This window comes from Balaenoptera ricei, chromosome 10, assembly GCF_028023285.1.
Source record: "Balaenoptera ricei isolate mBalRic1 chromosome 10, mBalRic1.hap2, whole genome shotgun sequence".
Classification (NCBI taxonomy): Eukaryota; Metazoa; Chordata; class Mammalia; order Artiodactyla; family Balaenopteridae; genus Balaenoptera; species Balaenoptera ricei.
In genome coordinates, this window is record NC_082648.1 from 25,083,912 (window position 1) to 25,109,564 (window position 25,653).

Sequence of the window (25,653 nt, forward strand, 5' to 3'; positions counted from 1 at the left end):
GGTTATTACCACCAGTCAGTGGCACTAGGTTTAGAGAATGATGAGGAGGCTTTTACTTTCACTTTATATCCTTTATATTCAAATATGATCATATATTGCTTTTAAATTTTTTTAAATAGTTAATACAATTTTAAATGAAAACTAAAGTGTATTTATGATTCATAGTGCATTAAAGATTATAGGACTTTCCTAAGATCTGATAAAATCTTTGAAAGTGTAAAGATTATATTATATACTATATTCTGCTAATATTTCATCCAAAGAAATGCCTAGAGAAATATATTAATCTATGAATAATTTACAGTAGACAAAAGAGACAAAGCATGATCTAATTTCCATGGACCACAATACTTTGTTTACTTATTACCTCTGCCACTCTTTTTGCTGTGGTGAAAGATCAAATATTGCCTGAAATAAAGGAAAACATAATCACTAGCACTGTCAATTTCTCTTGGCTCTTATATCATAATTTTTAAAAATTTTCTTTGACCAAGGAACAAATTTACAATAACATTAAAAACAAGTATTCGTTATTTACATTTAATCTTCCATAAGTCAAACCAAAAACATTTAAAATTTTACTCAAAAGTAGTATAAAGAGATTTCACTAATTGCGAATATTTTTCTATTACAGTTATCTACATTTATAGGAATGGATACAATGCAATCTATCACATGTACAAAATGATATTTTAAGACTTAAAATCATTTAAATGATGCCAGCATGAAACTTAAGTATTTAAAAGAGAAGAAGAAATGAAAAAGACATACATCTTAAGTATAATATTCAAGCATCCAAAGCCCATATTCTTGCCAGGAAAATACCATGATAAAATCAAAAAGTTTTGAAATGACCTAACAATGTCACTATAATTCCCAAATGTATTAATCAAGAAAGAATAATTCAAGAAATTTTATCTAGGCACTATGTTCACCAATTCAAAGACAAACTTAGCGACTTTGTAGAATCAGAGGAAAAAAGGCAAGCTTCTCACAGTTTGTGGCAATATCCACAATTTAATTTTCCAACAAAAAGTCCACTTTTGCTTTTTATAAAGGCAATTTATAACAAGGCATATTAATTCTACTTTCTAACTTATCAATATTATTAATGATCCCTCCATAATCATGCCCTAACCTACTACTCTCTCACATAAATCCTCTCTTTAACCCCTCATTGCATCAGACAGTTCTACCTCTGTGCCTTTGGTTATTTAATTATATCAACCTGGAACCTTCCTCTCCTGTAATTGTGACCCTAATGTCAGTCTAAATTCTATACACCATTTGCTCTAGGTTAATGATTATAATGAAATACTTTGATTACTCCTCCTGCTGAACTTGTCTATACCTTGCCTCCCAACCTTTTTCACACCACAGCACACAAAGAAAATGCTATAAAACACACCATGGCAAACAGATGAGGCTACATGCAACTGCTCCCCAGTTACCTTGTGAATAAAACTACTGACAGCAGGGACTATGTGATTCTCCCTTTGACTTCCCCCAACTGCTCGGTATAGTGCTTATTAACACAGCGGGTAAAGAACTACTGAGTGGCCTACTTTGTGCTCGGCACTATGCTACTTAAATCATTATCTCACTTAACCTTCGTAACAACCTTGTGAGTTTGTTATTATTCTCTCCTTTTTATATATAAAAAAGAACTCAAAAGATTAAAAATTTTTTTCAAAAATCACAGATAATGAAGGTCAGTATATAAACCCAACTATGTCAGATTCCTCACTTTCTCACATCCCTAAAAGTAGTTATTTTCTTTAAATAAATAGTAGCTATCATAGCATATTGTGTGATCATGGTTTAGAAACCAGTAAAATTATTAGAATTAAGTTTTTAATATTCAGACTGCATATGAAAAGAATGAGTGAAAATTTAAAAACAAGTAAAAATTATCTCAAATAATTTTACATTAATAATAATTCTTAAATATTTTAATATAAATTAGGACAAGGGAAGGAATACTTACGAAACACTGTTAAACGTTTTAAAAATTACTGATAAAAATATACAATGACATATTTTTAAGTTTCTAACTTTCTGGCTAAGACATGACTTTTAGTTCATGACAGTTAAATTAAAATAAAACTTTCCTATTCCACAAATGATTGAAAGAAATGGCAGAAACTGTTACAATGGAATAATCAAAGATCTTGCCACAATTACATAATTCTAACATATTCATCAGTGCCTAATACCTGCAATTCATTATGCTTTACATTTTGTGAGCTATAAAGAAGAAAAAATAAAGTAATTGCTTTTCAGGAGCTTAGAATCTAGCTGAAGAGACAAGCTGTCCAGAAAAAATATTTATTAAAAAAATCAGAGACTTAAATAAACGTGAAGAGAGTGGGAGTGACAGACACTCAGTATGGAGAGAATACTAGAAAAACAGCATAAATAAATTTTAGAGGATAAGTTCAAGATGATTATCTCCTCAAATTCTCACAATGTCCAAAGAAACAGAAAAATGAGGACACAAACTGTATCATTATTTTAAATCATTTTAAATTAGCATCCATATGCTGGAAATTATCAAAAACTTATGCAAGACAGCATACAAGGGAGACTAAATTGAGGAAAGAGCCCAACACATAATTTATTTCATGGGACAGGAAAATCCATGAAAGCAGTAAATCCCCAGTTCAGAGTAACAGAGGAAAACAGGTGATAAAAGATAACAAGACACTTGAGGAAGAGACAGCCACCATCCTAAGAAGACTTCTAGCAGTTCAATCGAGTGCCAGAGACCACATCACAAAGGGCATTCCACAGCATTATTATTCCCAGATTACATGTGACCTGGACTGTATTCTAAATTAAGCAAAAATACTGCTACAGCTGGCTGCTAATGAGGACAGTCACACCAGTTAAAGAAAAAAGGAATTACCCTAGCTAAATTTAACCTGTCAAAACAAATACAGAAAAGGAAATTTGGGGTGCCTTGGTGAACCACTCTGCCATCCTGAACCCAATGTGACTTCCTGCTTTCTTTTCAAAAGCATCTGAAGCTCTAATTTTGCTTAGAAGAAACACAGTATATCTAAACTATATATCCTTCTCCTTTCATTTAGGTCTGGAAAAAAAAAAGTGGGGGCAGGGAGGGAAAGGGAACCGACATAACTCAACAGTCTATCTCAACTCTCAGTCAGTTAACTGGCCATTTATTTTCCCATCCTAAAGATGAACAAGAAAATAGATAGCTAGATAGACAAAAAGATTCATTAATTTGAAAGAAGTGGTAAATCTGAGGTCCGAGGGCTAATTTTCCTCTGTGATACCATTTCTAAAAAGAAGAAGAAAAGTGAAGTTTTTCTAATTATTTCTCAATGAGATTTAACATCATGAAGACAGAAAAAAATGGAGTGATCTGCACTATATCAGAGGTGGAAAATATAATCACTGAATTTTAAAACATAATGAAGGCATTGAAAAAAAAAAAGATTGATCCTGCTTCATCAAGGTCATCTCCCAGAACTCACAGGCAAAGTTCAAAATGTGCATCTTATGCAAGAATTGATAAAAATATTGAGAACCACTCCATGAAATTCAACATCACTTGATAAGAATTTTGAAAAAGAGGTAAAACCATTACTCTGAACATCATTAAAGCAAACAAACAAGCAAAAAACACTTAAAACTTCAGATCATTAATACCATCAAAAGCCAAAAATAACTAAAGGGGATCCACACTTGGATATATAGGATAAATATCTGAATTTCAAAAGTAAAAGAAAAAAGCATATAATAAGATAAATATGTTACCTGCAAAGAAAAAAAAAAATTATGCCAGAAGGCAATAAAGGAATGTCTATAAAGTTTTGAGTGTAAAACACCATAAAGCAAGAATTCTATCCTCAGCCAACCTTACATGTATTAAGAACAGAATGACATAGGCAGTCTGTCATAAAACATAACCCACATATTCTTGCTTGATAAGGAAGTCACAAAAAGTCCCTCACAAAACGATAAACAAAAATAAAGAAACTAAGAAGGGTAGAAAATAAAAGCAATAAAACATAAAGTTGAATCATTATTCCTAAAATAGTATGAAATAGAATGCAAATGTTAGTGTCTGATAATAACCATCTAGATCTAAATTTCCAGATAACAGTTTAACGTGCAATAACATGGTACCTGAATTTGTAAGGTTCCTAACCTCATTAAAAATTACTGATATCAATTTTTTGAGTGGCAATACAGGAGTTAGGAAGTAGGGTGGTTCAGAGTGGCAGTAACAAGTTACTTTTTCTTTAGAAAATTTTATTTAAAAAGTGTGTATCAAAAGGCATAAATATATTTTGTTCATGTAAACTAAAAATAATTTGGTAATCAAAACTGACCTAAGAGCTTCCTTTTTTTCTCCTCCACACATTCAGTTACTTCTAATCCTCCTCCATCACCTTTAGTCTTCACTTTGCAACTTTGTTTAAAGAGGGTTCACAACTGTCAATGGTAAACAAAACAACTCAAGAATGCATGGGTAAACATAAGTACCACAATGCCAACAGAGCAGTCAGCAAGGCAGAGAAGCTGGGAGTTCCATGCTTTGTTCTCTAAAGCTTCTTTAGGGCTAGTTCTGATCATGATCTGTTATCACCTACCCCTGTAATGTGATACCTGCCCCTGTAATGTGATGGTGTTTTCTGACAAATTAATTTTATTACACACAACTTGTGCTATGAAAACAATAAGAGAATGTCAGTATTTCACTAGGTCTGGGAAATGAAGGTGTGAAGGAGAGAGGAAGAAGTAAATGCATATGAAATTTCTCCTCTTAGATAATGCTTCATTCTTGATTACAAGAGAAATATAGCTCAAATGTTTTTAAGAACTTAAATTTAGTAAAAGAAGAATACAAATAAGACACAGAATTTCCAAATCGTTAGAAGAAAAGAAGAAAATTTCATCACTATAGCAACTGTATAAAAGAGAAAAGGAAACTGTTAGGAAGCATTAACAAAAAATATAAAATAAGTATAAGATTATAGAGGCTTATCCAGAATGCTAACAAGGCTTTGGTATTAGATATAATTTGGTAATTATATCTATATAATTTGGTAATTAGACATAATTTTTTCTTCCGCCTAAATGTTTACAAAGAATATGGAGTACTTCCGTTTATTTGTTTTGTTTTTGTTTCATTTATTTTTTATTGAACTATAGCTGATTTACAATGTTGTATACTACTTTTGAATTAAGAAAATATATTTTTAAAAAACTAGCTCAGACAAAATTAAAAGCAAAAAAACTGTCTTCAAGGGAACAATTCCTCAAAGCATACTATTTAAAAGAACATGTAAATCAAACTTACTGGTTCATAAACTAGACCATCTGCAGATGCAACCATTGTTTCTGCTAAATCCAATACATCTGCTCCAATATCTGCATAAAAAAGAATTAGAAGTTTTATATTCTATGCTGAGAGTCAAACTATATCCACTAACCACTAACATAAGAAAAAATAAATGGAAAAGGAAAAGAGATTTAAGGTTGTTCTTAGATGAAATCTTTTAGAAATTAATTTCCTTAATTGGATAAAATGATTTCACACTTTAAAAAATTTTGTCTGAACTACTGAATTCTTGGTCTCTACTTTTCCAGCAGTAATTTAAGACACAATTTAAGATGAAAAAGCATCTTCATTTTTGAGAACTATACTGACTCAAACATTATCTATCTAGCATATTAACATTTTTCCACTTCTACCAGTATAATTAAGTGAAGCCAGCGAAGAAAACAGAAAAGGGTAACATCACCATTAACTTAAAAGATTTGGATCTGTATTTTAATATGCAAAAGTAAAAGTAAACGGTAGTAAATTGAAACTGTGAAACAGGATATGTTTCTGGAATGTGGGTGTAAAAACCGGTACGCCAAACAAGAAAGAAATAAAGGATATCCCTAAACTAGAACTTCGATTTATAAAAATTTCCTCCAATTTTCTTTCATTTTAATTATACTAATGTGAAAGTTAAATCTCTTTATGGAGAAGAAATTTAAAGAATACAAGCTGGGGAGAAAAACAATTTGTATTCTTAAATTAAGATATCATAAAGGAAAAATAAAGTTAAAACAACCAGTGGCTTTTACTTTTTACTAGCAACTGTTTAAACCATAATCTATATATGCAATCATCAGGTTAAACATGTACTTACACTGACACTTCATGGCAACAGTAATATCTATATTGATTCTCAATTTGCTAAAAGACAAAAAGGAAACATTAGAACCTACCAATTGATCAACAAAACATTAGCAATATATAAATCAACTGATCTATGAAAAACCTGGACTTCATACAGAATAAAATATGTCAATTAGAACTTGGATAGCATTCATATGGGCAAAACAAAGGCACTTTAAAAGTAAAAATTCTATTTTGTAATTATTCCAAAAGCCTTTCTTATTTCACAAGTTTTTAACACAGTATCCTTCATTTTAATGGCAATTCTACAATTAGTAAGTCCAAGCAACTCAGAGAAAAGTATTAACCTCTGTTTACATAAACCTTACATAGACTATGCCATTAAACAATACAAAACTTTCAAAATCAAAAGTTAGGAATTGAAAGCCTTTCTCTCCTTATTTACCAAATAAATACCATACATCAGGCATTGTACCTGATGTCCTACAAATACTATCCTCCTTATTCTTTACCATGGACCTATAAAGTAGATAGCTTCAGTTCTACAAATAAGCCAATGGTGTTTACGGCAGTTTAAATAAATGCCTGGCTTAAGACCACATAACCACTGAAGTGGCATATTGGAAACTAGGTCTGTGTGACTCAAGATAAATGTACCCAAATTACCAGAAAAAAAAAAAAAACCTGATTCTTAAAGCTTTGTATGGCCTTTTAAAAAGGCTCAACCAATGCCTTATTTTCAAATGCTTAGTTCAAATCAAATTAATTTTCAAATATCAGAATCAGCGCCATGAATAACAGAATGAGTACAATCAGGATCAGTCCTGTCCTGTGCTTCCTATCTAAACTTTTTTTCACTCTAATAATTTTCATCTGGTTTCAATAGGGAGTACAGATTTTTAGAACTTCACAGAGTCTTAAAGTAGTCTGGAGTTCAAACTGTGTTCCAAATAACCCTGGGGTTTAGGCTCAGGAGATTTTATAGGAAGAGGATGAGGCCAAGTAGACAGGCTTCTGGGCATCCCCACTACACTTATGTGGTGAACTACATGACTTCATTTGGAAAGAATCAAAATTATTTCATTGGTGCTAAAACCAAAATAAGAAAAACAACAAATTCCTTAAAAACTAATGGCATTAAGAGTAACACTGATGTTATAGATCAAGAAACTGAGGCCCAAAAGAAGTCGGTTATATGACTTGCCCAAGGTTACACAGCAACTATTACAAATGTTGACTGACTGAATTCTCACTGACCTGAAGAGGAAAGTACTATAATTATTATCCCCATTTTACAGAAAAGGAAACTGAAGCACATGCAGAAGTAGATTTAGTAAGTTCCCTAAATGGCAGAGCTGGGATTGAAATTGAGAAGTAAATGTTTCCTGCTATCTAGTGCAATCTAAGTATTATAAACCTGTTATCTTCAATCAATTAAAAAATCCAAATAATACAAAAAAATTAAAATAAAGTATATTTTGTCTCCTAATTAAGGTACTAATATATTCAAAGGTTTAAAAGTGATGTTGTTTACCTTAAAATATAGTTTATACACAATTTACAACAATCAAGCTATAAGCATAAACAATGTAACCTTAGACAATTTATTTTCCAGCTCACACAGATGAGTAAGATATTTCAAAATCTAAAGAGTAAACAATTTCAAAACATCAAACAATTTCCGTCATTTCAACATCTAAGGAAAAACATATTCTCCTAACCTTTTTAAATAAATGCACATTCAATCAGAGAATGTTTCTCTTAGAATTTAACCAGTATTCAAATTATTCTAAAATGTTTTACCTAATGCATACAATTAATGAGGATTTTTCAGTACTATTTCTTCAGAATTAAAATAAACCAAGTATAAAAGGTTAGACATTTTTTTTTAATATGTTACCTTCAGAGCAATTTAAATCTAAAGGTATTTCAAAAAAAGTTACCTAGAAAAATCCTTGTCTACTTCATATTCATACTTCATCCATGTATCTTGATATACTGAAAATTCCATTATAGTTAATAAAGCCATAGTGGTAAATGCTATTAGAGAAACTGAGAAACCAACAAAAAAAGAAAGAATTAAAACAATTTTTAAAAGGTAAACAGCAGAAAACTATTTTAAGTAAGATTAAAATTAGCAAAGAATACCCTAATATGATTGCCATGTGAACGAATATAATAAAAGGTTTTTCTTAAAATAGTCATTATAAATTTTTTTCTAAAACAGCTCAAAAATGAAGATTTAATGAACACAAACATGAACACAAACATTTGCACTACTGAGAAAGCATTTTATTTCTTCAATATGAAGGACATTTCTCACTAAATGGATTTGTCAAAATTCTACAATACATAAAACTTTTACCTTGTTATATATAGCAGTGTCACAGATAAGATAAATGATGAAAGTAAGCATAAGTTTTACAACACAAATTTGAAAGTAGTCCCCTCATAATTAAAAATGTATCCATGCCTATAGTCCAATTAAAAACAAAACAAAACAAAACAAAAAAAACTAGCTTAATTTCTTAGATCCTGAGAAACCACAACAATCTGTGTCGGAAACTCAAATAACATTTCCAAATCTCTAATAAAACTCTTTCTACTTTGAAAGCTCCTAAGTATTTCACTTCATTTATAAAAGTAAAAGATCTAACAAAAAGAAAAAGCACTATCATATACTATGACAAACTACACTTAAAATGGATTGTGCATCAAGAACTTGTACTATTTTCATTAACAAAAGTTAATCACAAGAGATTAGAAATAGCAAGCAATTTATTACACATTTTACAAAATGAAATGTCAATCTTATGGGAAGTATATTGTCTTATCAGCTCTTCATGGGGAAAGAAATAATAGTAAATACTGTTACAGTTGCGTATTTTTCTGATATATTTCATTATTTATTTATTTAACAAATACTACTATCTGTACCAGGCACTGCTCTGAGCATTTTATAAATATTAATTTATTTAATTGCTACTGCAACTCTACCTGGTAAATACTGATATCATCCCCATTTCATAGAAGAAGAAACTAAAGCATAGACAGATTAACTTCCTCAAGATCAAGTAGTTAGGAAGGGGCAGAGGTGGAATTTAAATCTAGACAATCTGATTCCAAAGTCTAAGCTCTTAACTATTACCCTATGCTGCCTCTCTTCAGTAATGTGAATGTCTATAATGTCTAAATTGACTTATTCTTAACCAAAACAGACTGAGGCAGTTTCAACATCATTAAATAACTTCAATTCTATTTACATATAAGAATCTCGTTAATATACGTATACATAACTCAAGAGCACCAAAGCAGTAAAACTGGATTAATTTGTTCAGTAATGTTTTAATAAACACTGCTAAATGCACAGACTGCACTGGGTTGGATGCCAAAAAGAATATATATAAGAATAAAATTAAGGCAAATAGTGTGACATGAGGACAGTCCAACTATAAAGTTACTGCACAGTTCATTGATGAGTTCTTCCTCATGGCTACATTTCTGTATGTTCTTGATTGATAACTTAGAAGTTGCGCTTACTGAAGGAGTTTTAATTTGAACTGATACTCACCTGTACCCCCACTGGCTGAAGTCTCTACATAGCTGTCAGGAACTTTCGGAAAGGCATCCAACTCTTTCACCAAACTTAAGGTTTTCTTCCGATTCAGTCGCCTCATCTTCAGGAAAACCTTCTTCTTCTTTCATATAGTCATGCTAAGGAATAAAAAATGAATAAATGAATCCTCCAAAAAGATTAAAAGGTTTCTTTTATTTTTAGATAACTGACAAATGTCCTTGGAACAACGTAACATTCTCATTCCTCCTTGAGAAAAAAAAAAGCTTAACACTTATCCACATCTCTTTTTTCTCCACTTCCACCCTGACAAAAAGTACTAATGAAAGGCAATTTACACACACACACACATTAAATAGCCAAAAAAAGTGAAAAGCAATTCAATCACATTTGTAATATTTGAATATACAAATTAAAATAAGAAAGTTTTTCTCCTATGAAATTAACAAAACATATAAAAATAATACATTCCCAATAATGGATGACAATGAAGTAAAACAGACATGCTCATACACTGCTAACAAGAATATAAATATTCACCACTCTTCTTCTGACTACGTAAATTCCTTTTTTAGGAATGTATCCGAAGGAAAATATCTGTGTTGTGCACAAAAATTTGATGAGGATATTTCTTGTATGGCTATTTTTAAATAATGAAGATAGAAACGAACTCCTCGTATCCAATATACAAATTACAGTGAATTAAAAGTTCTAAATCTATGTAAACACTGAAAATCTTATAAAAGAAAACATTTAATGATGTAAGAAAATACTCATAATACATTAAGCAAAGACCAGAAGGCCATATTCCAGTTTTATGGGAGACAGGGAAAAAGATATATGGGAAACAAACAGAAAGCCTATACACAAAATGTTATAAGTAGATCATGGGAAGATTTTGTCTTCTTTACAAAATTATGGACTTTCCAAATTATGTTTTTATAATAAAAATATTATCTAAAAATTGCTTGCTATTCTCTTTTTGATCAATATGCCAACTACATCTAAAATATGCTAGTCATAAAAATAACTGAAATCTCAAATATTTATAATTTTATATGACTGATTTATATAAATAATATTATAGGTGATACTACAAGCACTACCAGAAATCAAAGTTGTATTGATAAAATCAACACATAACAGAATAAGTTAAATAGTTGCAAAAGTCACTAAAAGAAAAAGAATGTCTCTAGAAGAAGCCAGAAAGACTTGTCTGAAATCTAAGTAGGATTAATACAGAAAGAACAGACCACAGAAAGAGCATTCATGGAGAAAAATGAGACTCAGGGAAGTAAAAACTGGCAGTAATCATGAACACTGTCCAAAAGAGAGCAGGCCCTAACCAGGTGCACTACTAATCAGTCCATGAAGGAGCCATTGCCCTAAAATGAAGCTAAATGCATTAATGGATTGATTTCATTTGCCATTATAAACACCCAACTAACTCCCCTTGCTGATTCCATGCTCAAAAGTGGCCTTCAGAATATAATTTTGCTTTTCATGTATATGGTTTTCCTAAGGAAAAAAAGAACATGTAGACAAGAGATGACAGTGTTTGATCCCCATGACAGTTATAGAACTGCTCTTCTCATCTGTAAATTAAGCTTCTGAGTGTTTATTAAGCATAAGCCATGCTCCTCAAGTTTGTTCAACTCAATAATCAAATTTATTTTCTGTACCTGCTTAGCAGTAACAGCACCAAGACTGATCCTTCTTCCATCTTTCAATTTATACTCATTCTTTCCTACAGGAGTTAAATAATAAATATGTTCAAGCCACTTATCTTTAAGACAAAACTCTCCACTTAAGCTCAAGTCCAACTCCAACTACTGTACAGATCTCCAGCTGCATACCTACAGCAAAACTTAAAGGTATGAGTTGTCCATATTCATATACTGAGACTACTTCCTCGCCTCTCAACTAAATTTGCTCTCAGCAAGGTCATTAACAACTTGCTTAATACCAAATCCAATGGACACTTTTTAGCCCTTAATCAATTTTGCTTCTGAGAAAATATATTTTCTCACTTATTCATCACTTCTTTTTCTTCTTGAAACAGTCTCTTACCTTGGCTTAGGTAATACTATACTCCTGATTTTTTGTTTTACCTCTAAGACCTTCTTTGGCTTATTTTGCAGATTCTTCTTCCTCTCAGAGGGCACTAGGCCCTCCTCCCAACCTCCACACTTTCCCCAGGTGATCTCCCATCCCTTCCATTTCTATCTACATGTTGATTCCTCTCAAATCTTTGTTCCCAGTCCAAATCTTTCTGCAGACATGTATATCTTTTTGCCTTCTATTACATTTTCATTAGGGCATTCCAGAGACAATTCAGACTAAACAAGTCTAAAAATAAATACTTCACCCTACCAAACCTGTTTCTCCTCCTGTGTCCCTATATTCGTTAATGATGACACATGCACTCAAATGCACAAGCTAGAAACATAAGTTGCATCCTTAGACTTAAACTCTTCCTAAATGTCTCTCAAATCTGTCATTTCTTTTCCAGGCCCATTGAGAAGTTCCTTAGTAGGAGCTTAGTCTCAGCTGCCATAATCTATCTCTGCATTGCTTCAATCTTCAATCTTTCAATTCACTCTCCACACTACAATCAATAATATTTTTAATACATAAAACTGATCATATAAATTTTATTTTAAAGTATTTTTATAGGTTCCCATTACATTTAAAGAGTTTGGACCCTATCCTAACATGGTTTACAAAGCACTCAAAACACAGGCCCTGCTTATCTCTCTTCAAAACCCAATCCCTCAAAGTCTTAGTTCCAACCATACTAAATCACTTTCTATTCCTTAAACATGCTATTCTCTCTACTATAAATATCCTTCCCCCCCTCCCCCACGTCTACATGTGGCTAACTCCTATTTACTCTTCAAGTCTCAGTCTAAATATCTCTCTCAGGGGAAAAAAAACAAACTTCTATGACCTCAAACATATGAGTTATAGCATGGGCGCCTAGGACATTGTGCCTTTATCACACTATTTATACTTGCTTGTTTAATTTTGTTTTCTCCATTGTAATTTTAGGGCAGGAACTATGTCTAACTTAATCTTTGTATCTCCAATGCACAGCAGGTTACCTGATAAATATTTATGGAAGGAAGGAAAGAAGGAAGGTGGGAAATTTCCCCAGAAAAACTCATGGTAGCACAGCTTTCCAATCAAAACAGTCATACTTAGATAAGTAAATATGTAAAAATATAAGCTCTACAAGAAGAATTTTTGTTTTGCTCACTACAGTATATCCCTAGCACCTACAACAGTGGTTGGCACATAGTAGGTATAGCATTGTTGAGCAAATGAATTAAACTGTGAATTTTACTTTCTAAACTTTCTATATTGTAATGAGCTCTATAAATGCTTTCTTGTAAATTATATGTAAGTATAAAGATATGGCAAGCAGCTAGTTTTACCAACCCTCTAACACTTCATATAACACTTCACCTATCCGGCACTCCTCCCTTAATCATCTAACCAGTGCACTCACTTGGCTATTTCCCAGCCTCTGGCTTCTTCCATTCCTAGTTTTCAAGATTCCACGGCCTGACCCTGAGGGCATGCATAGTGCACTCTCATTGCCTCTCCCCCATCCCGGGATAGAAAGGTGGACAACAGCAGGCTGTGTGTCTCACCTTCTGCTAAGACAGCTCTATTCTACAGTGGAGCACCTTGTCACTCTGCTGCTGCTCCGGTCCCATTCCTGTTAGCTCAGCATTAACCTACACCCAAGAAATTCGTTCCACCTCGAAAACTTGCCAATCTACTCTCTAGAGCCACTGTTCTGACATGAACAAGTCATCCAATAACTTCCAGTTTTTCTAAAAGCAATCCTTCTACCTGCTCTTTATGAAACATGACATTCTCCTGGTGGTAATTCTCTTTGAATCATACTTCATTTCTGAGACTCACAGGTAAAGAAGTAGCATGTTTTAACATGATATCTCAACCATCTCTTCCCTTTTCAAGTCTATCTTCTAATAATAATAATAAACACACATACTACATAGAATTATAGCTAACTTTCATATTATGTGCTAGGTATTATTTGAAGCACTTTATATATTAAATTCATTTAATCCTCTAAAGGACTCTACAAAGTAAATACTATTTTTATTCTCACTTATAGATAAGGAAACTGAGGCACAGAACAGTTAAGTATTTTCTTTTTTTAAAAAATATTTATTTATTTATTTGGTTGCACTGGGTTTTAGTTGTGGCAGGCAAGCTCCTTAGTTGCGGCTCGCCAGCTCCTTAGTTGTGGCTCCTGTACTCCTTAGTTGCAGCACACAGGCTCCTTGGCATGCGAACTCTTAGTTGCTGCATGCATGTGGGATCTAGTTCCCTGACCAGGGATTGAACCCGGGCCCTCTGCATTGGGAGTGCGGAGTCTTATCCACTGCGCCACCAGGGAAGTCCCCAGTCAAGTATTTTCAAGGGCCACACAGCAGGTGGTAGAAACTGGATTCACTGCCAAGCAGCTTGGTTCCAGAGCCCATGCTCCAACCCATAGTGTACACTAACTCACTTCAGCACTTGATTCATCTTCCATTAACACCTGGATATATTTAGAATTTCCTTAATGACTTCAGCACCTGGATCATTCACTGTACTTCTCTTCTTCCCCATTCCATCACCACCCTATGACGCTCATTCTTGGGCACTCATTCAAAATGATAATCCTTTTACCATGTAAGCCTAACAGATATTCTCCAGTGACTTCCATCTTAATTCTATACAAAGCCACACATGAACAAGGCCATGCTTTGGCTCCTCTTAACTTTTAAAACTGTGCCACCTCTAATATCCAAATCACCAATCTTCCTCTCTGAGCAGAAACAATTATCCTTCCAGCTCTTTAATTTCCTCACTAGGGAAGAATCTACTCTTCATTTTCCCTGTGTTCTCAATCCCTTGGATTCCTCCCAGTCATCCAGTTCCACTGCTCCCATTCCCACTCTATTTGCCTCTCCATCCAGCTCGGTCAGACATTTTCAAAAACGCATTTAGAAAGACCCTAGATCAGTGGTTTCCAGAACCACAGAACTGCCATTCTGTTACAAAAGTTTCTAGTCTGTACCTAAATGAAAAAAACAAGGACAATATAGGATTTTTTTTAAGTTAAATTTATTCAGTTTAAAAATCTGTCTTGTATTCTGAGACTACTTCCTTCCTTTTTTTTAATGTGTCGAATGTCCTTTCTTTTATGAAGTGATAAAAGTAGATAGAAAGTTTTTTGTTTGTTTTGTTTTTGGATATCCTCCTTTAATAAAATTAAAAACTGCAATTCTATATCAGTCCTTAAGTCCAGCCCCTTTCCCTGATTTTTTCTATACATTTTTTTGTACTGGTTAACAAAATTTGGGAGCCATTATGCTAGATTCCTTTGCCCATTGGTTGGTGTTGCTCTTCATACTTTGACAATCTCCAGTCCAGTACCATAGCTTCAATTTCTCTCCTGAACTGTTGTGTATACTAAAAAATAAAACAAGCAAATTCCAGGAAGTCACTGATAAAAACTAAGACAATGCTTTGAAAAACTGCATAAGAAATAAGAAACCACCTTTCATGATGGAACACAGAGACACATTATCAACACTCAATCTAAGTAATGTCATACAGCTAGTATTTCATCATCTGTGTCCACGTGAATATAATGAAACTATCAGATGCTTTGCCAAGATTAAAATATAGAATTCATGACACTTTTATGGTCTGCTCAATTAAGTTTAATTACTTCTTCAAACAAAAATGGAGACACAATTTATCTTCTGCTACCCACACTTTATGAGCTAACTTCTATTTTTAATGATATTTAACAATATGAGAAATATTTAATTGGTTAATACACATGGCCATTGTTGTGAGTTGAACTATGTCTCCCAAAAGGATACATTTAAGTCCTAACCCCTGGTATCTGTGAATGGGTCTTATTTGGAAATACTTGGGTTTTTAAGGATGTAATTAGTTAAGAGACCATACTGCATTAAGGTGGCCCAAAATCCAATGATTGGTGCCCTTATAACAAGGCCACGTGAGGATACACAGACACACAGGGGAGAATGCCATGTGAAGACAGGCAGAGATTAGAGTGATGTATCTACAAGCCAAGGAGCCAAGGATTGCCCAGATGCTAGAAGAGACAAGGAAGGTTTCTTTCCTAGAGCTGTCAGAGGGAGTATGGCCCTGCTGACACCCTGATTTCAGTCTGGTAGCCTCCCGAACTGTAAGAGAACAAATTTCTATTTTTTAAAGCCATCCAGTTGGTAATTTGTTATGGCAGTCCTATGAAACTAACACAAGCCATTAATAACAATGAGAAAGGAGATGGAACAAATATTACCCAGGCTATCACTGAACTTCAGAAACGAAAAGCAAAACCAGGACTTATATGTAATTTTAAACTACTTGACAATATTGCATTATAATACAATAAATTTTATGAAAGATAACTTAGTTTCACTTTACAAACACAGATATCAAAAAAGTACTCATTCTTTTTACTTTAAAACTTTTTACAACAGAGTTAAATTTTGTTTTTAAAATTATTTACACTAACATAATTCAAACAAATCTAATAAACTTCCAAGTGATTAAAAAAAAAAAGGTTTACTTGGAAGCCAAGTAAGATGGTATAAATGTGAGTTTTCTGTGATCAAAAACACTAGGGGTACTTCTAGGCACTTACCAGCTATGTGACAAATTTGAATAGATCCTCAACTTCTCAGAATTCTCTTTTATAATTTTGTTTTAAAAGGAGGGACGTAGACATAATGGTTACCTCACAGTTTTTAATCAAGATAAAAATGAGTCATTTGATAAATATCTGTTTCTAATTCTCAAAAGAAATGCAAAGACTTGTAGGATATTTGAGGTTTATGTTAAAGTCTTCAGGAAGGTGGGAAAGTATCTGAAGTTAGGTGATAATAACATGAATAGACTGAGGATTATATAAATGGATAGAATGAAAGTTAAAAGAAGAGACTATAGAGTGATGGCAACACAACAATTTGGAAGTACCTAGTAGCGAGATGAAGCAAAGACAAACATCATCCTCCTCAAAGAATGGTTTGACTACAGTTACTACTCAATAAAAGCATACAAAACTGAATTAAATTAATTGAATTAAACAAGTAAGGAAAGTGTGAGGAAAAGGTCAGAGACACATGAAATATATTGACAACAGAACGAAGGTCCCCAAAAGCAAGGAGAATGGGTTAACAAGGCACCTAGGGCAGAAATGACCTAGAACTGACCTAGATTGAAGTAAGACTGCATGGAGTAGTAGAAGGAGGAATGTGTACCTTAGTAATTAAGAGAGGATAACGGCTCAAGAAAGCAAGCAATTGGAAGATGGAGTTTAAGGACATTTTAACCATATAGACTGAAGAGTTTAATCAATTTTGGAATCAAAGAAATTACTTATAAAAGCGTCTTCTTCAGTCTATATTTTGACTAAGAACAAAGGCAACATTTTGTGAGTAGGTATAGAAGTTAGAAAACAAAAATTTAAAAATAACAAGAGCTAACATTTAATGAAAGTTAACTGTATGTCAGGCATTGTTCTAGGTGCTTTGTATGTTTTAGCTCACTTGATCATCACCACTCACTTTCTGAGTTATGTATTATTATTATTATTCCCATTTTATAGATAAGGAAACTAAGACAGAAAGAGGTTAATTTACCCATCATGACATTAAGAGGCAGAATCAGAATAAATATAGAAAAACTGTTGAATAGGATTTGGAGCACGCACAGACTGCCTAAAAAGTAACTTCTATTAAAAATGTTTCACTATTTCTTCCAATTAAATGACTAATCCTCAAAGAAATTTATCATTTTTTCTAATTCTTTTTTGTTGCTGTTGTTCCAGACTAGTACTGATTTCCTCTGAGACTTTCAAGATTGATATATGTTTATGATTTGTACCCTCAAACAATTACAGCAGTCAGTTGTGACTGAAGTTCATCATCAAAAAGAAAGAAATTCCGCCCCACGTTCTCCCCCCGAAGAAAACCATGAAATTTCTTTTTTTCATGTTTTTCCTCTAAGAGAACTGGAATAATTGCATCACTTTGGAGATAGCAATAAACAAATTAAGTACACAAATATAAGTCCTGAATTCTTCAGTGAACAAGCCTAATTCATTTCTTTATAATGGCTGTACACTAGAGTTCAATGAAATACCTAAGTACAACTGCAAACAAATAAATAAATCCCGTTTTTAATTGTATCTTTATCTGCTTCTGTATCTTCATCTTTAACTGATTCTGAAAGCCAGTCTTGCATCATTTTAACCGATATTTTGTAATTTTGCGTTGTCTCGAGGGCACTAAATCCTAAATATAAAAGTTACTAGAACGTGTTTTCTCAAACAATGACCTATTAATTCTATATACTACCAATACCCAAGGCTATTCTCTACCACGACCTGACACGTTATCTAACAAGGGCTTCTTAATTCTCCGAGGGTTTCAGAAAAGTAGTGACACTCGGACCTGTCTCTTCTACAGCATCTCACCCTGCCCTGCCCCTTTCTCAATTTCCTAAGCGGCGTGCGAACCTCCCGAGGCGAGGCCAAGATCTCGGTCTTTCTTAGAGAGCGCAACTTGCTGCGAAGAATTTGGTATCTGAATGGGGATGGGAGCCAGACACCCGGGAGGATCAGGACACGATCAGGCTGGTCTTCACAACGCGGGACCCTCCGCCCCTGCGGACGGGAGGAGCCACCGGGGCACGGGGCACTGTGAGAAGCAATGGGCCAGGGTCAGCAGCTATGGGAACGCAGCTAAACTCCTTCAAGTTGGAAGACAGCGGAGAGACACTGGACCAGGAAAAGGGGAGTTTCCAGGCGCAGCGCTGCCCAGGGTCCATGCCAGTAACGACCCCGGGGGAAGGTAGGTAGACCGGCTCCCCGGTCCGGCCCGCTCTCCGGAAGAGAGGAATTAAGACAGGGAGCCAACGCTATGACGGGCTCTCACCCCTTTAACCACATTCATGCCCTGAACAGCCCTGGAACAAACGAGAAAACAGCACCCAGCGAGGTTTCAGTATTTTACCTTGTGCTACGGTCCCAGCCGACCGCCATGTTTCACAGAAGCCCGGTCGCCCGGGCTCCCGTTTACCCGGAAATATCGCGAGAACAAAAGCAACTACCACCGTTAAAAACGTCAGCGGGGTTGGGGGGGGGGGGAACGGTGTAGAGTTCTCGCGATATTCCTTTCGCTGACGAAGTGCTTTGTGAATCAAGAGGTGTGAGCCAAGTTAAAGGGGCGTGGCTAAACAGAATCGCGGTTTAAACTTATTTCAGTTGTGATCACGTGGCTAGCAAGGAATTAACTTCTCCAAGGAGAAATTTGTTACCTACCAACGGATACTTAGAGACCACAGAAAGAATCTCAAATCCTATAATAGTACTTCGTTAGGAATGAGATACTTGGGCGCAGGAATTAACATTTGCAGCCCTATCCGTATTACTCTTCCAATCTCTGCACCATGTTTTGTGCCCCTTTATTTTCTTCTGTCAAGAACGTTTAAACTTTCTTTTCCAGGCACAGGTAACGCTTTTAATTATTTGTTAAATGTTTTTCTTGTCTTCTAGATGGTAAGCTCCGTAAGAAATTACATCTGTCTTCCTCATTCTTATACCACAAATACTTCTCTATGCACTCAAATATTTGTTGAGAAAGAAAATTAATACTTCATTCACCTTTTTTCCCTAACACTTCATATTATAAGAGATAACAGAGGGAACTTTGGGAAAAAAAGGGCTCAAGAGCAAGCCCATGTGTTACCAGATTTTCCAAACATTGAGATTTTTAATTTTATGATTTATTGACCAAAAATTCTAACAAAAGCGTAATAATGACTAATTCTTAAAGGGTAAGCACTGCTTTTTTTCCCCAGTAAGCAATATGTATATGCTTTACTTTCCTCATCTCGTTCAATCTTTTACAACTGTGTACGATAATAACATTATTTACCCATTTAATAGATAAGGAAATTGAGTCAAGTGGCAGTTAAGTGATTTACCCAAAGTCAGATAGCTGGGAGAGGCAGAGAAATCTTGACCACAAGACTAAACTGCCTTTCAAAGGAGCAGTCATCATTTTGTTTATTGAATTAACATTTATCGAAATATGAAATTTTACTAAATTTAAACTATCCTAGAAAATAAGGGCAGATAAAGAGTTTCCACTGATGCAATTTCATTTCCAGACTTTCATTTCAGGATTAGTCCAGAAACTTTAAACCAACTCTAAACTGATATAAAGTTTCTGCCTCCTTCACATATTTAAGAAGAAGCATAATGTGATGTCTAAGATCATAGACACTGTAGCTAGGATTTCCTGAGTTAAAATTCCAGTTCAATCACTTACTAGCATGTGACCTTGGGCACATTATTTCATTTTTTTGTCCTCTTTTCTTCATCTATAAAATTGTACTATAATGTCTCAAAGATTGTTATAAGGACTAAATGAGTTAATACATATCTAAAGTGCTTCTTTATCTTAGCCACAAATGCACCATCAGCCCTTCCTTTGTAGGTCTGATTGTTTGAGGTCTTGTGTGGCTGGAAGCTGGTTGTTGTTCACTTAGTTACACCTGATGCCTGGTCTCTAGAGTAGTCTACTTTCAGGGTAACAACTATCCCATAAGGGTTGGATGTCCCAGTGAAACAAAACTGACTAATTTGATCCTGCTTATTTAAAAAGCAGCTCACCATCTTCTAAAATACTCAGTGAAGACTAAATTTCCTCCTGAAGATTGAAACCTTGCTTAACTTGAAAGAGGGGCGAGTACTTAATCCTATGTTATTGGTGGAGTTATATCTGGAAAACAGTTTGCTTCCAAGGAAAAAAAAGATGTCCATTGTATTATGTATTACTGAAACTGTGGGTAATGATTAGTCAAATCCGTTTCATCTGCCTTCACTAATCAAGGTCATTTTAAGACTTGCTTGTCCTCCAAGCAGCACATAGCCTAAACAATAAGATGTTTGCCCGAGTTATTTTCAAGGAACTTGGGGTCATCTGTGTCTAGCTCAAGCTGAGCTGATTAAGGCTGGATGGGACCACCAACCCTTCAACTGGGCATGTGGAGTATCCACTTGGTGACCTTCTGAAGGCGCAGTGGCCCATAGCTTAGTTAGGCCTGCACAGAATGACTGTTACCTCACCTTTTTCCCATCACCCTTCTCCATGCTCCCCCACTGAGACCGCCCTCCTTCTTTATTCCAGAAATACCCAGAGCCCCTTGCCTTCAGGGAGGCAAATTTGAGATTTGCCCTCCAGCCCCCTCACTTGGCTGCTGTGTGGAAAAACCCTGCCTTTGCTGCAGACCTCAGCATCTCAGCATTTGGGCTTGCTGTGCGCTAGGTAAAACGAACCTGGTTTGGTAACATTGCCCACAGAAGAGAACTGGGAGATAGGTGTTAGACTGGGAATTAACAACTGGTGCTAAACAACCTGTATTTTGTGCAAATGATCAAAAGGTGTTTTCATGCTGATTTTTGTTTGTTTGTTTGTTTTTTTAGTTCTCTGTAGTTTGCATAAAAGTTTTAGCAAGTAAGCAACAAAATTAAGGTAAGTTAATACTTTTTGCTATATGAATGCCCCAGAAACACCTCAAATTCAATATATCCCAAGTGGATTTTATAATTTACCCCAAATCTATTTCTTCTGCACTGTATCTACAAAAGTCAATGGCACCACTAACCTCAGATTCAGTCACTAGCTACCAATCCCAATGACCAATCAATTTCCTTCATTAAGACTATTTCCAGTTTCATGCTATACACCAGACTGTGTGATTTTTATGTATGTGACAAACTATCGTAATTAGAAAGGAAAAAAACCCAGGATGATATGACAGAAAGAAAATCAACTTTCAACTGAGCACAGCAGAGACATTTTTCCATTTTCTGATATGATTATATACCATTGATGTTGAGCTAAAAAGGTCAAATAATTTCCATCCCATATATGAGATATGTCCATAAGTTGATTTTCCTATCATGTAAAAAATATAGAAGCAGCTAAATATGTAAATAATATATGGTCAGAGTTCAGATGCTTTGACTAAAAATTGTGAATACATTTGTATATCTTACTGTTCAACAGGACCTAACCTGACAAATACTCTTATGTATTAAACTTGTTTTTCTAAGTAAAGGATACTTGAACCAACAATAGTGAGGTCCCCCTCCTCCCTGTCTGGGTTTTAGAAGGAAAGAAGCCAGTCAGACCTGTTCCCCCCTGCCCTCCACCTTCCCATGAACCAGTCTTTGCATGAGTAAACTTGGTCAGAAGTTGATTTTTCCTCTCATGGAGGGTAGTTAGGTTGGGGGAACCTCATTAAAGATCTGAGTCCTTGACACAGATTGAGGCTGCTGCTTTGGTATCACATCCGTCTATAAGGGTGATGCTCTATAGCACAGTGATCAATCCTCTTTGGCACCCCCATCATAACAGAGATGGGGATTGCTGAGTCCGAGGTAGGAGACGCCATTAACATCATGTCTATCCTAAGCCAAGTCCACGCTGAAGGAACCCACAGGAACCCATTAGAGTCTTTCATTTGGAGGCAAAAGGTGGAAAAAATGAGGCTGGGAAATTAGTACTTCTTTTGCTTTTTTTTTTTTGGTCTATACACCAAGCAAATAGGCTTGATTCAGTTGAACTATATGATTTGTCAAGGATGAATTAAAAAAACAATTATTATAAAGTTTAAAGGGTGCTAGCAAAGGCCATAAAGGACAGTGCAGCTCCCCCTTGCTCTCTCTTGGATCATCCTTTGGGGAAATGCAGCTGTTCTGTCATCAGCCCACTCAAGAAGCCCAGTGGAGAGGTCCACATGGCAAAGCACCTTTGTGCATTTAAATATTCCTGATGAGAAGTCTAAAGCCACTCAGATTCTTGACCCATTGTATCAGACCTGTTTTTCTCTGGAATCTTATGTAATTTTCTTGTCCCCAGTGCCTTTAAGCATCACAGTGACATCTGTGACCTGGGTCCGTCTTCACTCTTGTGCTGGGCACCAGTGCATTCTTTCCACCTGACAACACATACCCTTAAGTTCTAGGAAGTTTTCTTGATTTGTTTCCTTGATTAATTTCTCACCTCCATTCTCTCTGTTTTCTCCTTCTGAAACTCCTATTATTGTTATGAGATGTCCTGGACTATTACAAATGATAACTAGAGGAAATGGGAAAAGGATAGCAGTGAAGTAAAGAATTATAATTTTTGCTTTATACAACCACAGTATCACTTTTTAATTGACACAGTTTCTTTTGCATTTATTCCTAGAAAAGGTGATAAAAGTAAAATTAATGCAAAGTATTATAATTAGGGATGTGGGAGAGACTTCTGGTTGCCATGTAAATACTCTTCTCTCCTTCTTTAGTATAAGAATCCTGGACAGTAAACCCAAGTGAAGAACTATATTCCCAGGCTTGGCAGGTAGATATGTAAGTAAAAGTCACGGAGTAGGGCTTTTATGAAAGCCATTTATCCCCTTTTCTCCTTGCCCTCCCTCATTTCCCATCTTGGAATGTGACTGCAATGACCTGAGCCCTGCAGCAATTTTATGACTTGAGGATTGAATCGATACATTGAGGATGGTGGAGGAGGAAGACAGGAAAAGCTGCAGGCCCTCTAACTTTGTAGAGCTGCCTATCAGCTGCCTGACTTCATTTAGGTAAGAGAATAAAAATCCTAATTCCTTCAAACTACTGTAGTAAAGTCTTTTTAACCAGCAGCTGGCAAGTAATTCCTGGTGGATTCAAGGAAATTTATACTATTTTTGAGCTCTCTGAAAACTGAACCTCCCTTATTACATGTAAGTCTTCTTTTTACCTCTCTCCATTTTATTTTCCTTCTCATGTTCAAGTGTGTGAATGAAGCCAGCCCAATTCCAATCTCTCCATGCTCCCAGTCTTATCATCTCCCCAGTCCAAACTCCACAATCTTGCCTACATTATCTTCTGAAAACACCCATCAGCCATGTGATATAGTAATTAAAGTCTGTAATCAGAAAAATCTGTGTGTTAATTTTGCTCTGAAACCAGATGTGTGATGTAAAACAAGTCAACCTCCCTAGCTTCAATCTCCTCATTGGTAAAATGGGAAAGAGAATGCCTTTCTGATACAATTGTGCTCAGAATTAAATTAATATATGTAAAGAAGTCGGCACATGGAAAGCTACTAAGGTAGCCTAATGGGATTGTCATTCCCCAATTAAATCCTTAGGGAAATTATGAAGAGAATTTTTGAAAAAAAAAATGGAGACATAAAAAAGAACAGAAAAATTAGAAAGCTATCTGTATTCTTGAACAGCAAGGCTTAATAAAATCAACCTCTCCCCAAGTAACATATGACATAGCCTCTGCCTTCCACACATAACAGTGTATTGCTGGATTTTGACTACATTCAAACATGAGAGTTTAATCAGATTTTACCCATCCTGATAAAAGTGCTGTTAAAGTAAAAATTCTGAAACTGTTCCTTAAAAAAAATTTTGTAAGTGTACAATTCCATGATTTTAGTAAATTTATGCAGTTGTGCAACCATCACCATAATCTAATTTTAGAACATTTCCATCACGCCCATTTTGTTATTTCTTGCACTTACCCATTACCTTAGGGAACCACTGTTCTGCTTTCCCTCTATAAATTTGTCTACATTCCATGTAAGTGGAATCGTAACATGTAGTCTGTTGCAACTGGCTTCTTTCAATTAGCATAATGATTTTGAGGTTCATCCATTTTTGTAACAATTTTTTAACTATTCTCTTTTCTTCAAATATTTTTTAAAGGATCCAAGGTCAGGTTGGGGGGGAAATCCTCTTAAAACTTTATTTTAGAAAAATGCACAAAATAATAACTAACATGAATTGAAAGTTTACTAGGTGCCAGCCACTTTTTTAAAGTGGTTTGAATTTATAAACTCCTTTAACTATAGGATATCTCTATGAACAGGTTTTTTTATTACATCCACTTTATAGATGAGAAAGTGGAAGTATAAGGAGATTAACTTGCCCAAAGTCATAACACTAGTTGACGATGAAGACGGGATTTGAACCCAAGAAGTCTGGTTTCAGAACCAACACTTAATCCCTATTCCCAGGGGTTATTAATATTACATTCAAAACATTTTCATAAGATTAGCTTTAATGATTAAATGACCTAAATGGAAATGTCAAGTAATATCTGGCACCTAGGAGATAAACAAATTTTAAACCCTTTTCCCCTGGAAGAGAATAGATGGTAGAAAATGTAATTGCCAGTGTTAACTAAGCAAAGTTAAATAGCGACATCAGGGAATGCAAGTGTCAGTGACAATTTGTGCTTTCTAGGCAAAGGGAACTGCCGAAAATGCAAGGGTATAATGCTCCGAATGAGTGTGGAACTCTAATTACCTGGAGAGAAGAATAGGTTCTATGCTGAGGGCTAGTATTATTTAAAAGGTCTGTAAGTATACTTATACTGTGTAGTATTCAGTATACACAGAAGTATATGTAAGTTATGGAGCAAGATCGTAAACATCTGTAAAACCGCCACCCAACTTAACTAGAAAATTATTAATACCACTTGTGTGTGGTTCCTCATCCTATCCCCACACCCCCCGCCCACTGCTCTGAATGGTGGGTTATTTTCCCTGGCATTTTTTTCAACCATATATGAAGCCTAAGCAATTTAATTTTGCCTGTTTCTGAGCTTTATAGGGTACCTACTCTTCTGAAATTTGCTTTTTAAACTCTGCATTGCTTTTAAGATTCACCTAAAGAGCCTGTGGAATGTCATATATTTTACTGCTGTGTGAGTATACTATATAGATTTTGATTATCCATGCTTCCCTAGTGGACATTTGGAATTCCGGCTTTTGCTGATATT

The 25,653-nt window shown here is 34.9% G+C and overlaps 1 protein-coding gene across 3 annotated transcripts in view; it reads right to left on the reverse strand.

Annotated features, from left to right (window-relative positions):
- Nucleotides 1-18,897, reverse strand: part of ERGIC2 (ERGIC and golgi 2) — a 35,816-nt gene extending 16,919 nt beyond the window's left edge. Inside the window, exons 1-6 of one of the 3 annotated variants that reach the window (XM_059935549.1) lie at nucleotides 18,821-18,897; nucleotides 9,738-9,880; nucleotides 8,110-8,218; nucleotides 6,177-6,223; nucleotides 5,333-5,403; nucleotides 368-408 (exon numbers count right to left, since the gene is read on the reverse strand). In XM_059935549.1, the coding sequence (XP_059791532.1) occupies nucleotides 368-408; nucleotides 5,333-5,403; nucleotides 6,177-6,223; nucleotides 8,110-8,218; nucleotides 9,738-9,843 (374 nt within the window). In that variant the 5' untranslated portion in view covers nucleotides 9,844-9,880; nucleotides 18,821-18,897. Of the gene's footprint in view, nucleotides 1-367; nucleotides 409-5,332; nucleotides 5,404-6,176; nucleotides 6,224-8,109; nucleotides 8,219-9,737; nucleotides 9,881-11,422; nucleotides 11,483-18,820 lie in introns of those variants that run through there. The other 2 variants (XM_059935550.1, XM_059935548.1) reach the window with 2 other exon arrangements.
- Nucleotides 18,898-25,653: the final 6,756 nt, after the last annotated feature.